Source organism: Corapipo altera, unplaced genomic scaffold, assembly GCF_003945725.1.
Source record: "Corapipo altera isolate COAL_440 unplaced genomic scaffold, ASM394572v1 44b, whole genome shotgun sequence".
NCBI lineage: Eukaryota > Metazoa > Chordata > Aves > Passeriformes > Pipridae > Corapipo > Corapipo altera.
The window spans coordinates 4075581-4091111 of NW_020884932.1; the positions used below are offsets into that span (position 1 = coordinate 4075581).

Sequence of the window (15531 nt, forward strand, 5' to 3'; positions counted from 1 at the left end):
TTCCTGTGGAGATTTTTTGAGTCCGTTATGGAGACCCGGAGCTGGAGAGATGGATCTTGAAGGTGAAACAAAAGGTTTTGATGGTGTGCTTTGTTTCCTGACTCCATACTGATGGCTTCTATTACAGTTGATACAGACCTTGGCAACTGACTTCAGAGAAGTCTCTTTAGAGAACTCAGATGATAAAACTAGGTCTCTGCTGAGCTATCTTATGAATAATGGAAATAGACTGATTTAAATGAGCTGGATAGCTCAAAAATTGATTTTTTTTTTTAATGCCTATAAAGGCTAATATCACCATGTGAGAAGAATAAATATGGTGCTGCTAGTCTCAAATTATTCCCAAATAGAATGATAGTGTGAGTGACGAAGGCAGAGAAACTAAAAAAAAAACCCACCTGTTTTTCTTTAATAAAGGGTGGAGGGATTGGACAGACAGGAATTGTCTTTTGCCTCCTCTCCCAGGTTGTTATTCTGTCTGTGTCCTAGAGTAACCTACATGGGTAAAAGTAGCATTTCCTGTGACTGCATTCAAATTTCATGCCTACCTAGTCGGACCTGTAACTGAGGTTATGCTGTTTGCCCTCAGTGAGGAGTACTGATGTTTCCCTACCCAACTGATTCTTGACTTTTCTGTTATTTTTAATAACGCTTGCTTACTTGTTAAAGCTCTACTGTAATTGCAGCCTTTACCCCAAGCTGTTAGGAGAAAGAAACCACTCTGATGCCAAGTTTTTATTTCCTTTCTACCCTAAGCCCTTCAAGAAAATAAGGAATAGAAATTCTTATTTGGCTTTTGTGCTGCACAGAATCTCTGTTGCACCAGAACCTCAAAGAATAAACTTAGGGAGGGAATTACCTCAAGCATGGAGTTTTTTAATACCCAGTTCTGCTGACAGGCTTAACTGTGTCTTTTGCTGCTTATCTGATGAAGAAATATTCATGACCTCAGGATCAGATGGCACTCTTTTGCGACTGGCTAATACTTGATAGGTGCTCCCAAGATCATGCTAGTCATCCCTTTACAGGCCTTGCACTAGTCGGTGTGATTTCTACTCAGATGCAAGAAACAATTTAGAGCCTGGTGATGCTGGCTCCCAAGGAGATGTGAGGGAGTAGCAGTAGGAGTGTTTAGACAGCTCTTTGTCTGAAAACAAATGCTATTTTAAACTGATGGCTTATATCTCGTAGTATATTCATGCTATGCATCCACACCAATGCTTAAAGTAGTATGCATGAATGTTCTAGTGCTCCAGAAATAATTCTTTGATAATATATATGGTATGTGGTGTATTCTACTCTAACTGTACTAGTCCTGTGACCTTAAATCTAAGTTTTCTGCTTGCCTTTTTTTCCACTCAGCAGCATGGATGATTTGTGGATTACATCTTAACTGGCTTACAGCTGTTATCTAATGTTCCAGTGGGTAAAATGGCCATGCTTCACAAAGGCTGTGAAGTACAAACAAACTCCATTTTAAAAGGCTGTGAATTCAAGCCCAGACTCTTTTTATTCAGCCAGGTAACTAGCCCCAGTGATATTTAATTTTGCAGATGCACATACGTGTCAGCTTTTGTTACCACTGCAGCTGGACTGCCCAGTGATTCACTGCAGAGCTGGCAGGATTGTGGACTTGTAACTGTCGCAGTTCTGCATTGCCTTGGCAGCTTTCACATGCTTCCTGCAGCATCTGCTGAAGGGCAGCTGAAGAATCTATCTGCTGCTTGGCACACCAGCAACAAACCTTAGAGGCCTCTGAGGCTGCCATACTGTGATCTTTGTCTGGGCAGACTTACTGTCTGTGACTCAGGATTTCTAAATCATTATTTGTAACTAACTGAAACCTCTGTCGCAAAGTGGGTGTGGTGTAACCACTGATGAGGAGCCAGTGGGCTATGTTGGCTTGCCAGGTTTTAATACTGTATTTTAATTTTCAGTTTGGTAGCATCTGGATGGCAAAGTTTTCCCTTTTACAATGTCCCGTTTTCTGCCTTATTTTGTGAAAAAATTAATTACAGGTCTTCTTATTAAAATCAAACAGTGAAGATGGGAGTCAATGGCCAAAAAAAAAAAAAAACCAAACATGCAAAACCCATAACACTCATGGCACGCTAACTGGAGGCACACCAAGGAAAAAACAAATTCACTCTTAGAGTCCTCAGCTTCCCCTGACTTGCTGCCACTGGCTGTCTCATTCAACAAGACTATAAACCCCAAGTAATTTCATGACCAAAGGAATAAGACAGATGTCAGTATTTTTCCTGAAATACCTTTCTGACAAAAATTGTTCAGAGTACTAAGATAATTAAAGCTGGGAGCTGAAGAGCTGTGAAGCTGTATTGCTTATGGGGTTTGTTTTAGCTGCAGTTCATACTTATTTAGATTCCTGGAACTATACATTTATGCTATTTCTAACCCTCAGGCTTCAGCAGGCAGCAGGACTTGCAAATGGAAGTATATGTCTATAAAGTAGGTCAGAAAAAAATTGTTTGAACAAAAACATTTAAATGGTTATGATGTAACAAATGAGGCTAATCAGTCTTTCAAGACTAACTTTCTATCCTGCTTTCTGGGTTTACTTCTACTAAGAACAATTTTCCATTAATATAAAAGGAATGTTGGTATTTATCTCTAGTCTACATATTTCTAAAAGACTTAGAGTCTCTTAAATGACAGCTTTGGCATTGTTTAAAATGCCAAATGATGATACAAATTGTGCTTCTCTCCTCTCTAGTGCTGGCTGCTAATCAGCACAATTATAAATCTTACTCTACTGAAACTGTTAGTTTTAATTTTCAAATGCTACTTGTTATGAGTTTTGGTAAAGACCTACACATATGGGATATGTTTAGAGATCTAGAAAAGTGGAAAGGATATAGGGAGAAGAAAGAGGAATTGGTTGTTCACATAACTTTCCAGTGCAAGAATGAAGGTATATGAAATTAAACTAGCAGGAAGCAGTGTGAAAGCAAATTGTTACAGATTAATAATTAGTGAAGAAGAGTTCACTGCTGAAGGAAATCACAAGGTTTGCAGGAAGTGACTAGATGTAAAGGAAAAATGTATCCAAGCCTATTAAATACTAAAATGTATTATTCAGAGTAACTGCACTACAAGCGGTAGAGGCGGAGAGAGCATTTCAGTGAAGTAACTGAAATAACGCCACTAGAGTTTGCACTGTTCTGCTGTGTAGGCATTTCTATTAACCATGATTGGAAAGAGATACTGGTAAAAACAGACCTTTAGTCTGGTACAGAATAGAGATTTGCCATCTCAAATTTTTAAATTACGTTTTATACAAGTTAGAAATGGTCTCCTATGGTATTCTCCTTCCTTGTTCAAATAGTAAACCCTGGTAGGTAGAAAGGGAAAGATCCATTAACAAGGAAGGGCATTGCAAAGGAAAAACTGAATTTGTTTTTATTAAACCAAACTTCAGAAAGCTGAACTAACTGAAGAGATGTTCAGGTCAGCTCTGCTCTAGACAAACCTGAGTAAGAATTCTCTTGGAATGCATCAGGTGCATATCAGGCTTCCAGCATCTATCCAGTGATCGCCCATGCTATAGAAGTATGGATCTTCTCAGCACCAACTGTGGCAATACAAGAAATATAAAATAGTTTGGGTAGGAAGTGACCTTAAAGATCATCTAGTCTCAATTCCCTGCCAGAGGAAGGGACACCTTCCACTAGACCAGTGTGCTCAAGGCCCAGTCCAACCTGGCCAAGAGAATCAGTCCATTATATCTTCCCATGCTATTTCAGCTGTTAAAGCTTTTTTTGGTGAAAGAGCCAGGAACTTAGAATTTGCTCATGATGACTATGCTGATACAGGGAACTATCAGGAATCACAAGTAAATCCCATCTCAGGGACTTTGCTAAATAGAGGATAAAATACAACTCCACAAGCTCTGGGAATACAATGAAGAATCTTTTTGTAAGCAGCCCTTGTCTATCTTGTTTTTTTTCCGAACATTTTGTGAATGACTGATAAGGAATGGGGGTTTATTTTTACTTAATCATTCTTACGCATGTAGGAGGGGAAAAAACCCAATTTATAATTTCCCTTGTCTTCTTTTCCAAAGCTCTCAGGAGAAAATAAAATATCCTGGATGCATTTTGGTCTATGGTTCCTTTGTTTCACTGTTAATGTTTGCTCTACTATCTTGGAGCTTTATGGGGGGGGGGAGGGTGGTGGTGTTCTATAGTAGTATAAGCACAGAGACTGAATTCTATAGAAGTCCTTTCAAAGCAAATATAGTTTTCTCTACCAATGTATCTTGAGGTTTCAAAGAGGGATGATTACTGTAATGCTGTTTATAGCTATCTTCCTACTTAAGTCTGCAAGATTATTTAAAAGAAAACCATAGTAATACATAAGATCTATGATGTACACAAAACTTTCTCTTCTTCCTGCTTACAAGTTCTTTACTACTGCTCTGTGGCTTACATTCACAGAGTTGAAAACCATTTTGAAAGACACATTTATATTTCTGTGAGATGATTCAAAAAAATGTTACTTCATCAAATAATTCTAGTAAACATAAAAAGTAGGTTGGAATTTATTTCCCCTAAGCCTTTTTAAAAGGAAACACCGCCCCCAATTGTATCAAAACAACTGATACTGAAGTATATGCAGAAATTAATCTTTTTAATTTCTTACATGAAACCCCTCTTTTTAAATAACTAAAACCACTACCTCCTTACAATAAAGTTGAATATGTAACATCATTACACTTGGCTCCCACTCCTAGAGTTTAGAGAAAACTTCAGATGTTTCAGAACCGTGCATGTTAATGGTGATGATGCTGAGGTTTTGTTACACACACACAAGTCTTGCTGACGCTGCAATTTTGTCTTAAAGTAAATCCCCTTGATTAACTTTTCCCCCCTTCAGCAGTACTCTTTATTTAGCTAGCTGCCAATATTAGGATAAGTACACTGAACTTCAGCACGTATGTGGAGAAAAGAAAAATACAGTACAACCTGCTTATTATAAGCACTGTAAGTGAACTCTCAGTGCTCTGCATGGTGCAAACTGGAGTCCTGTTACAGTGAGGCTTTGTTTATAATAAAATAACTTCATGGAGAAAAGACACTTCAGTGGACAGTCTGCTAATGCTGCAGATTTGTCGGTGATTCCTCAACAGTCACCACTTCCTGCTCGTGGTCACGCGTGGCAGTGCAGAGGCCCAGCTTGACCAGGACGGATGACCCTTAGCACAGGTTTTACAGCACAAAGATATGGCTGAGTATGGTTTAACGCAGCTTTCTTCTTTCTGACTGCAGAGGGGCAGAAGAGGATGCCAGTGTAGGCTGCTGTATGCATACATCTGTATGTTCCAAGTTTGACAAAGCCCTTTCTGGTGTTTTCTTCCTCGTTCTTTGGATCTTTCCTTGCAGTTCACAAGTAGAGAGGTCAATGAGCATGCAGCAGGTGACTGCTGTCAGTCAGATTCTGACTTCTCATTAGATTTGGATGATTTACGCTTCCTCTTTTTCTTCTTCTTCTTTTCTTTTTTTTTCTTTTCCTTTTTTCTCTTTTTCTTCTTGTGTTTATGTTCTGAGGAAGTGGAGCTGCTGCCATCTTCATCATCCTCATCACTGTCATCACTACTATCATCTTCTGAGGTAGAGTCCTCCAGGAGTTGCTTCAGTTGCTGTATCCTGAGTTTAAAAAATGTCAGTGAGAATCCTTTCTAGCTCTCCTCTACCTGTAGTAATTTATTCTAGCTTTTGTGTTTCCTTCCTGGCTCAAGGAATAGAAGCTGCATGCAAAGGGCAGGGGGACATTTCCTCCTTTGCTTAATTACACTCATATTACAGATAATATCACAGACTGATAAAAGCAACCTCCTTTGAGACAAGCAGATATTGTGCCTTCAGAGACCTCCCATTCCATGGGATAGCAGGTGCAGACTGGCTTACTGGCTTATTTATGTGTGCAAAATAACAAGGCAACAGCTATCACCTGACCACTTGGTGATAAGAAATTCTATGCTTATCCATACACAGATGCATACTGGGATTATGATATTATTACTGCCTGCTGATACAGAGATGATGTCAGTGGAGCTATAGAGTAGGCTCTACTCTGGATGCAGAAGTATTTTTGGAAGGCGCTCTTCCTTTGAACTTTCAAGGATTACTGGCAAATGAGGATGAAGTATTTGCTTACTTTATTCCTGTTCTTCAGTATCCTCTTCAAGGATTCGTCTCCAAGGAAAAAGTAATGCACCTGCACCAGCAATGCTGCTTTATGGGCTACCTATAGTTTCTTTTGGTTATTCCACTGATGCAGTTCAAGCAAGAAGGCATTAAAAACTCTCCTGCTTTATATACTAAATAATGACCTCACAAAAGGAGCAACACCAGGTGCCTTGAACTAGCTTTCTAAATCCACCCCTTCATGTCTGCTGAAGGCATTTTGACATACTAAATTTTAGAAAACATCTCAAAAGTCAGTGAAAGAAAAAAAAAATCAAACTCTTTTCTTAGGCCTAAAAAACCTAAACCTAAGTACCTGAATATTATGGCATAAATGAATACAACTCATCTTTAAACTTTGTTTTGGGGAACATTTTGGGGAAGCTAATAGAATTAAAGAGGTAAGAAGTACTACGGAGTCATTATTCAGAAAGCAGAAATGCCTTAGTCTGCCAACATGAAGAAACTGCCATTAAAAAGATGCTCTGAGCTAAAAGTAAGCTTATATAAAAATTTCACCCATACCTTAGTACCATGTTATCAAAATAAAAACTAAATTGAAAATGCAGTTTACTACAGATACACTTACCTCTTTTCCTTTTCATGTCGTTTATTTTCCCTTATTATATCGTACATTGGATCTTCATGTGCCTTTGAAGTGGAAAACAGAAAATCCAATGTTGGTAAATTAAAGTATTTATCACCATCAGTTGTATTTCCTAAAAAAATAAACCAAAGCAACCAAATGCAAGAGGCTTTCTATCAAATGATGGAATATGCTAAGCAAGCTCTTAATTCACAAGTAGACTCTCAGACTTAACATAGTTAATCTGAACTGGTGTATTTACTTCAGGGAAAGCTTTTCTAATTACATCACTAATGAAGGGGACTCCCCTTAGGTACAATAAATCTTCAATCACAGTTAACTACGAGAATCCCACACATCATCTACAGGAATAGCTAGACATAGATGAAATACTGAGGTTCAAAATAATGAGCTGTACCCTTCTAGTATATTTAAAAAATTTGGATACAAACATACAGGAAAACAGGAACAAGAAATATAAGACAAACAGATAATGAAGTTGGAGTTGTGCTATCATGCTATGCACTATTGTTACTGGTTCTTAAATCAGCTAATTTTAATTAAACAGGCAATGCAGCAAAAAATAGCTGTGAAGGAAGCTGTAAGCTTTAAGGTGGGTTCATGCCAAGCAAGAATGCAGCAGAGATGGGGTGACCATTTCTGCGGGAAGATTAAGCAAACAAGTCCAAGAGAGAGGATACAGCAGGTGCTGACCAGTTAAATGTCAGTAGCAATGAAATGTCAGTAGCAAATGAAAGGCATTGGGAATGCACCATGAAGGGCCTTGGACACAGAGCAAGGGTTTGATGCAACAGAGAAGAAGCCCAAGGAAAAATGAAGAATAGAGGCAATATGGTCATGGGAGAGGGTTAAAAGTACTGTTTGTAGTTGCATACAATCAGTATAAATCCAGAATCTGGACAGAATTATCCCAGATCACATTTCTCAAGGATAGAAACGAGGACATAAGCCACAAAGTGATGAGAGCCTGAAATACAGATTAACAATGCAGAGCAATGGGAAAAGTTAAAGTGATCACGCAGGAAGGATCTGCAGAACTGAGATGTAGCCTCATGTAGCAAGAAATCAGACTTGTAGACAATGACTGGATTACAGACCTAGACAACAGCATTCATGATGTGGTTGTTCTCAGCGAGAGCAGAAGGCTTGAAGCAGCTGTAATGTGGGCAGCTCAAGCTTGACTAAACATTTTTTGTTATGTTGACATTTTAATCACAAAAAAATGAATATAATGGTTGAAATAGGTTCTTGAAGATTTTCAATTTAGTTGTAAAAATTACGAATTTTCCTCTTGGAGAGTAGATTTTCTGCAAAGTAGTCAAACATCCAACCACATCTGTAGCTTTTTCTTTATTAGGAGACTGTCGGCATCTATCTTATACTAGAGACGGAGGAAAAGTCCTTAATAAAGCACCATCTGACAGGCTTCTCTTCACTTGCAAGGTTATGCATTGTCAGGACTAAAAAAGACAAGCAATAATACTACAATATTTGTACTCACTACTCTAAATTGTTCCAATTTCTGATTGCCTTTAATAAAGAATGGGCATTCTTTATCTCCTGTTCTGTGTCCATAACGTTTACACCTCCAACCTTTAAAAAAAGAAGCAGCAGTGAATTGCACCTCTGAGACAGATCGGAAGAAGTATAAAAAAAACCAAACCCACATTTATGCAAAATATTTCCAATCTGTTGGAACAAACAGAGAGATACAAGTACTAAGTTGATAAATTTAATGTCCATAAAATACAAGGCTATTACAGCCTTCAAGATACTGGATGCTTTTATATCAATGTGATGCCAATCTACCTGGACCTCATTATCTGTCCAACAACATTCTGCCCTCCCCCCAGAGTAAATGGGTGGATATATTAAGGTCTAATGACACCTGGAATATTTTCAGCCTTACACTGCATAACTTTGACTTCTTTTCCCAAAGGCATCCAAAGCCCTTTTGTTGGGGCATGTGCCAGGAATTCTCGTGCGCTTTCATTGCCTGGTACATCAGGTATGCAGTCTTCTGGTTTTGTTTCATTCTCCTACCAGAAAAAGAAAAAAAAAGAGAAAAAAATATATATAAGGGCAAAAACTTCCTTTTTTTTTTAACTTTGTAAAAATTAATACTTTAAAGAGTGCAGGCCTTTACTTAGTATGAAACCTATCTCCCATTACTTTTTTTTTCCGTTGTAAGACACAAAGGATCTAAAATTCTTTTTCTCTCACCCTTGAATATTCCAGGCAGAACTTTACTGCCATATTAATTTCATTCCTTCCCATCTATTTTAGTAATTTAAATAAATCATATGAATTAAACATAAATTATGTAAATGAAAACTTAACACTCTTCCTGCTACAAGACATGGCAACTAAAAAAAACCCTTTACAACACAGAGCAGTATTTTTTAGGTTAAAAGCACTACACTATGGCTTAGGTATATATATTTGGCAAAAGTAATTAATGTGATGAAAGGAAAGCACTTGTACAGAAAAATTTAAGCCTAAGCAATGGAGAAGAATCCTGAAAAGTGTGTAATTCAAACTGCAAATCCGCTTTTCATAAATGACTCCCCTCCATCCACACTATTAAATACTGCATGAAGTGTGAGTGCTAAGAGATGATAAAAGAACTGGTCTTCTCCTATCTGATTCTGGGCCCTTCATCTGGATCTGCTTGTAACTGAGGATTCTCTGAGTTTTTCCTGGGAAGCACTTACTTCTCTCTGTAATTTGTATAGGTAACACTGACACTTACATGCCTAAAGAACAGGTTGTGTGAAAATCCCTCGTAATGCTAAAAATTTACCAACCTTAATTAGTCCTGGGGGAGGTTTCTCATAGCTGAAAAGCAATAGAAATATTGTTACTCTGCAGCTTAGCACAGACAAATAAACTGAGAAAATAAAGGTTTTCAATGGTATAGACTTAAAACCTTCAGCTCGCATTTTTCCTTAAATTTTACTCTATCACTAATGACCAAGAACTACAGCAACACATGGATGCAAACTGACTGAGAGTATCTGTCATATCACCACAGATAGACACCACACGTGTCTCTTGCAAACATCCTTCAGATTCACATTCTTGTAAGGAGAACAACTACTTGTTGTGGATGTGTGGTACCTTCAATTTAGCTTCAGTTACCATAAATGCATAAGTCTCTCCTCTTTTTCTGTAGCATTCCTGCCCAAGATCTCACTGATCCAAACTTCTTTACTCCAGCACTGATAAATCATAGACATAGTCACCAGAAAACGTCAAGTTGGACTGTTCCTTACATCTAGCTTTGCCAGTCAAACCTAATACGTAATAATTTCATCATCTGTGTATTAAACCTAAAGAGAGAACCCTACTGACCAAAGTACCATATTTCCTGCAGCATTTCTCTGGAGTTAACAGTAGATATACCGTTTATTAAAATCCAAATAGCAAACAGGTGCTACACATAGCACATAGCAACTGAGAAAGTGCATGTGCTTAGGATTTAAATGCCAATGCACTACGGAATGGTCCCGGAGTTTTAGAACACACATTACTTAGAAAGATGCAGGCCTGTATAAATGAATTTGTTTTGGGGTCTTTTATCCCCCAAGTCTCATCTCTATTTAAACATATATTGTTTTCTGTAAAGTGCTACCTTTGGGACAGTCTAAAGAGTCATCTTAGAAGTGGAGAGAGATTTTTCTGGTTTTGCTTTTCAACAGCACATAAAGAACAGCACTGTGCAAGACCAGAGTCCTGAAATCCTTTGCTTTATGAAAGACACTTTTCAACAGCACTTTCCAGACATGATCTCTATGTCAGGACACAAAACATCTGTACAGGTTGTACCTCATTTTAGGCCCTAAATTTAATGGCATATGCAATATTCTGTTGGCTTAGCTGCACACCTCCTCTACCTACACACCTACAGGAATTTCAGGCAAAATCATAGTAATACTATCAGAGCAGCAGTGAAAAAAAGGTGTTTAAAGTACGTTCATCCCTTCTTTATAACAATAACTTTGCAGTGCTGTTTGGTTCACTTAATAACAGCTTTTCACTTCCACGTGGAAAAGAAAAAAAATCACGTTCTTGTGAACCTTCTGATCTTTTTATTCCATTAAAATAATAATTCCCTTTCAGTGAAATAACATAAACCTTTTACAGCACCGCGGAAGCCTGATGGAATCATCAGGCAGATCTCAAACATTTTTATCTAATTTTTAATTTTTTTTTTTTTTTTTTTAGTCCGTCCTAGTGTGGAACCAACTCTGCTTCTATTCTGCATCCCTCGGACTTGGAGGAACCTGGACTAGACCCGTTTGTCCCCCAACAAGCTTTTAGTAAGTCGCCAAGCAGCTCTTGCAGGCGGCCCCGAAGCCCCTGTGCCGACCCACCCTTAAGGGGACAGGGGAGGAATAAACTCCCCCCAAACAAACCCCAGCCCTGCACTGGAAACGAGCCCCAGATGCCGGCGGGGTGGGCTCAGAGCAGCGAGGGGCGGGAGCCGCGGGCAGCCTCCGCTCCTTACAAAGACTCCAGGTGCTGGATCTTCTGAAGCTGCTGCGCCTCCTGCCTCTTCCGCTTCCTCTCATGCCGGTCCTGGGTCCTGCCGCCGCTCGCCGCGGGCTCCGCATGGCTCTTGGGCCGCGCCTGGCTGCCCCTCGCCGCCCCCTCCTCCTCCTCCTCCGGCCCCTCCTGCTGCCCCTGCCCCCTGGGCGCCCGCTGGGACATCGGCGCTCCGGGAAGACCCGCGGCGGACGGCGGGGCCCCGGCGACGCCCCCTCCCCGCCCTCCGCATCCCGGTTTCCGGCCGCGCGCCGACTTCCTCCTGCGCCGGCATCCCCTGGCACCCCGCCTCCGACGGGCCGGGAAGGTCGGGAGCGCCCGCCCCGTACTGCCCCCGCCGCAGGCACCCTTCCCGGGAGTTAGGAAGAACGTGTGGAGTGTTCTGCCTTCAAAACGCCGATATTAAAAAATCTCCAACCAACCAAAAAAAAAAAAAATTCCAACTCCCCAATCATTCCTCTCCCTTGGAGAAGGGCCACCACTCCGCTCTGGTGAGATGCGGCCTGGAGTGCTGCATCCAGCTCTGGGGTCCTCGTCGCAAGAAAGGCATGGATCTGTTGGAGTGAGTCCAGAGGAGGCCACCAAGATGGTCAGAGAGATGGAGCACCTCTCCCACGAGGAAGGACTGGGAGAATTGTGTTTGTTCAGCCTGGAGAAGACACAGCTTCAGGGTGACCTAATTGTGACCTTCCAGTACCTGAAAGGAGCCTACAGGAGAGCTGGAGAGGGACTATTTATGAGGACATGTAGTGACAGGATAAGGGGGAATGGCTTCAAACTAGAAGAGAGTAGCTTTAGACTAGATATTAGGAGGAAGTTCTTTGCTGTGAGGGTGGTGAGGCACTGGAACAGGTTGCCCAGGAAAGCTGGCCATTCTCTGTCCCTGGTAGTGTTCAAGGCTAGATTGGATGGGGCTCTGAGCAACCTGTACTAATGAAAGGTGTCCCTGCCCATGGAAGGGAGGTTGGAACCAGATGATCTTTCAGGTCTTTTCTACCAAAACCATCCTATGATTCTATGATCCTGTACTTGCCAGTGACCAAAATACATGCAGGTGGAAGGAGAAGGTCAGTGTGCAACATATGCGGAGCTGATTTTTTTTTTTCCTTTCTTTTTTTTTTTGAATGGGTGGGTTTGTGCCACAGACAGTACATGTTGGTTATGGGGCAAGGTCTAGCCCCATGAAGTCTCTAAATAGAGGCTTTATTTTGGAAGCAAACCCATCAAGGTCTGTTTTGGGCCATGTTACTGCAGCAGGAGCTACCTGATAAGCAAAGGGCAACCTCCTCTTCAGTGTATGAGCACCCCTAGAGAGTCAAATCTACATCCAGGCTTTGCAGTTTCCTGCCCCAGCTGTGATCTTTCTGTTGGAGGATGAGGAATAGAAGTAGGTCAGGGAAGGCAAAGTTTAAATTTCTACTGTAGTTTCACGTTGAAATTCAAGGTCACATGAGATTTGCTTAAGAGCTGAGTGAAATGCAAAAAATATATCTTAGAAGTCCAGGAATTGAAGGTGTTTATAACTGTGATCATCTTGGTGCTTTGAAAGTGCACATCAACCGCAAAGGATGGTAATTGCTATTACAGCACCCTCTGACTCTGAAGTACAGTAACACAAACACAGTCCTGAGAAAGCCTGTCTTTTATGAGGGAAATAGCAATCTTGCAGGTTTTTTAACAATTATTAAACAAGCAATACTTTAATATTATTTTAGCTTCTACTTGGTAAAACCTTATTTGGGACAAGAGATCATGTGTCTTGTTTCTCGCTTGCATTTAGCTAAGTGGATGCCATTGTAATTTGAGATCCTGGAAAACTATTTTCGTCCAGTTAATTGCCACAGTCTTTTGCAAGGCTGTGGTGCTTATTTTAAGGTTTTAACAAAATCATCTAGCTTTTGCATGCCATGGCACTAATGTATACTATTAATGAAGATTTTTACTTCATACATCAAATTTTGTAGTTTTATTGGCACTGGAAAGAATGCAGCGGCCCTTCTACCACAGAACAACACTCAGCAGCAAAGCCATATATACTTCTCCAAAAAACCCAACTCCTGCTCTTCATAAACTAATTCCAAGGTATCCATCTGACTGAGATGTCATGAGATGGTGCATGAGTAAACCTTTTTCCTTCGTCCCATGTGTTTGTAGTCACCTTGTGTGTTTTGCTTAGCAGTTGGCCTTTACAGAGTTTTATTAGTAGCCTTTATTTGGACCTAAACTCAGAAGAACAGGCTGAGTTGCTGCCACATCTTGAAACGGCAGATCACAGCAGATGACCCGAGGTGCAAAACTTAATGAGGACCTCTTGTCTAAAGTCAGAGGCAAAATCAGTTTATCTGCTAATCTGAGTTAAATGTCTGTGTATGAGGCAAATGCAAAGTGATGTGAATTAAGATAATCCACTGTGAAGCAAGTTAAGCAGGTGACTTGATATTTGCTGGAGGCTAAGAGATTTGCTGCTGTGACACTCCTAGTGTGTGGTAACATGTCAGATCTCAGTCAGTCCCTTACATGGTCATGTATCTTCAAGCAACAAGTGAGGCAGGAGAAATATTTTTAGGTGTTGCAGCTACATTTAAAATTTCTGAAAGAAATCAGATGAGACACAATATCAATTTTTCACTCTATTTAGGGAAATGGCAATAGTTACTAAAAGTTAAGGACCAGCTGGACTGATGCCTACTAAATAGAGACTTTATTTTGGAAGCGAACTGAAGTGATATAATGGGTTTTTTGGCCCCATTTTCTGCCCAGTGTTACTTTGTTATTTTCAAGTGCCTTTTTACTTCACATTTTCAAACCAACAGAGTAGTCAGACCCTGGAACAGCTTTCTAGCGTGTTAGGACAGTGACAGAAAACCTAATTAATTCTAAGATGGAGTGTTTCCAGTTTGTGACTGGTATTCTGTGGGAGAAGTGTGTGCAATAGCAAGAGACAGTTCCCCCAGAAACCCTACCAGTCTCAGTTCTGCACACCCTCAACTGTCCTAGCTTGGCTGAAGTGAGAAGAGTTCTGCCAGTTTGGAGCAGGTAAGGGCCTGGCTTAGATGACCTCAGGTTAAATGACTTCATCCTTGACACAATAATTGGCACGAATTCAGGAACTAAGTGCATCATCTCAGCAGAATTGTGGGGTTGCAAGTGGAGGCAGAAGGATAGACCATGGAGTATATATTGTCCTCTTCTGGCTGTTAAGTCAATGGGATCTTGGCTGTGTTATTTGCATCCTGGTGGCTTGTATGTTCAGGCTGTAGTTTCTGAGCAATCAGGGCACTTCAATGACACTCTTTACTGCAGTAACTTAGAGGGGCACACAGGAGGTAAAATTCAATAGGTACATCGAATGTGGTTTAAATGTATTCTTTCTTCAGTTTGAGACTAATAATTTTCAGTGCATTTACTCATCTGTCTTAGAAATGAACTTTATCACTTTATTACCCATCTTAGAAGAATCGAGGACAGGCTTTTTCAGTAGGAAATTATTTGAAGCTGTAAGTAGCTCCAAAGTTTCTATTTTTTTTTTTCCTTTGCTGAGAAAAAGCCCTGGATTCCTGTGCACACTTACCCAAGAAGACAATTGCATTCATACCAGTCCTTAGGAAAGATTAAAAGAAAATATGAAAAGGAGGGAGTAGAAAAAAAAAACCCTGTTATTTTCAGTTCTATTTATTCTGGAGCAAAGATGCTCAGTATCTGTAAATTGCTTAAATCTGTTCTATTTAAAGGGTTCATATTAAATGAGGATCTGGTTCCTGGTACTTGGAATTATATTTATTTGAAGTTGTGGGGTGGGGTTTTTTTTTCCCTTTATTTGAATGTAGTGCTTCAGCCATTTCAAGAAGTTAATTTTTTGGGGAAATGTTGTCTTACCATAAGAGCTGGCTGTCATCACACTGTAATTCCAGCTTCATCAAAACATCTAAGGAGAAACATTAATTGCTGTTGCAATGTAAAGTATGAAAAGCCAGTATGTTTCATAGTATCCACTACAACTTCGTTATGAACAGCTGAATATTTCAACTGCAAGCGATAATACTGGGACCAAATTAATTTACATCTATGTCTTCCCATGGGCATCACTATTCCTGTGAGAGTGTAACCCTGGCAGAACGTCAGCCAATCTGTTTTTCTCCATTTTTGGCTGGCTAGAGCTTTGGGCCAGGA

General features: G+C 40.1%; 1 protein-coding gene across 1 annotated transcript; it reads right to left on the reverse strand.

Moving 5' to 3' along the window:
• Positions 1-4876: 4876 nt before the first annotated feature.
• On the reverse strand, positions 4877-11563 carry RP9 (RP9, pre-mRNA splicing factor). The gene is made up of 6 exons (XM_027659443.1): positions 11324-11563; positions 9621-9651; positions 8723-8852; positions 8315-8406; positions 6796-6857; positions 4877-5666 (listed from the first exon to the last, which is right to left on the reverse strand). Exons 1-6 carry the CDS (start codon positions 11524-11526, stop codon positions 5447-5449), a joined length of 738 nt encoding a protein of 245 aa, XP_027515244.1. The 5' UTR covers positions 11527-11563; the 3' UTR covers positions 4877-5446.
• Between the last annotated feature and the right edge of the window lie 3968 nt (positions 11564-15531).

Coding starts and splice junctions, on each gene's coding strand:
- RP9 (XM_027659443.1), bottom strand. CDS start 11,526: ATGTCCCAGCGGGCGCCCAGGGGGCAGGGGCAGCAGGAGGGGCCGGAG. Junction 9,652..11,323: donor ATCCAGCACCTGGAGTCTTT/GTAAGGAGCGGA, acceptor ATTGCTTTTCAG/CTATGAGAAACCTCCCCCAG. Junction 8,407..8,722: donor AGAAGTCAAAGTTATGCAGT/GTAAGGCTGAAA, acceptor CTTTTTTTAAAG/GTTGGAGGTGTAAACGTTAT.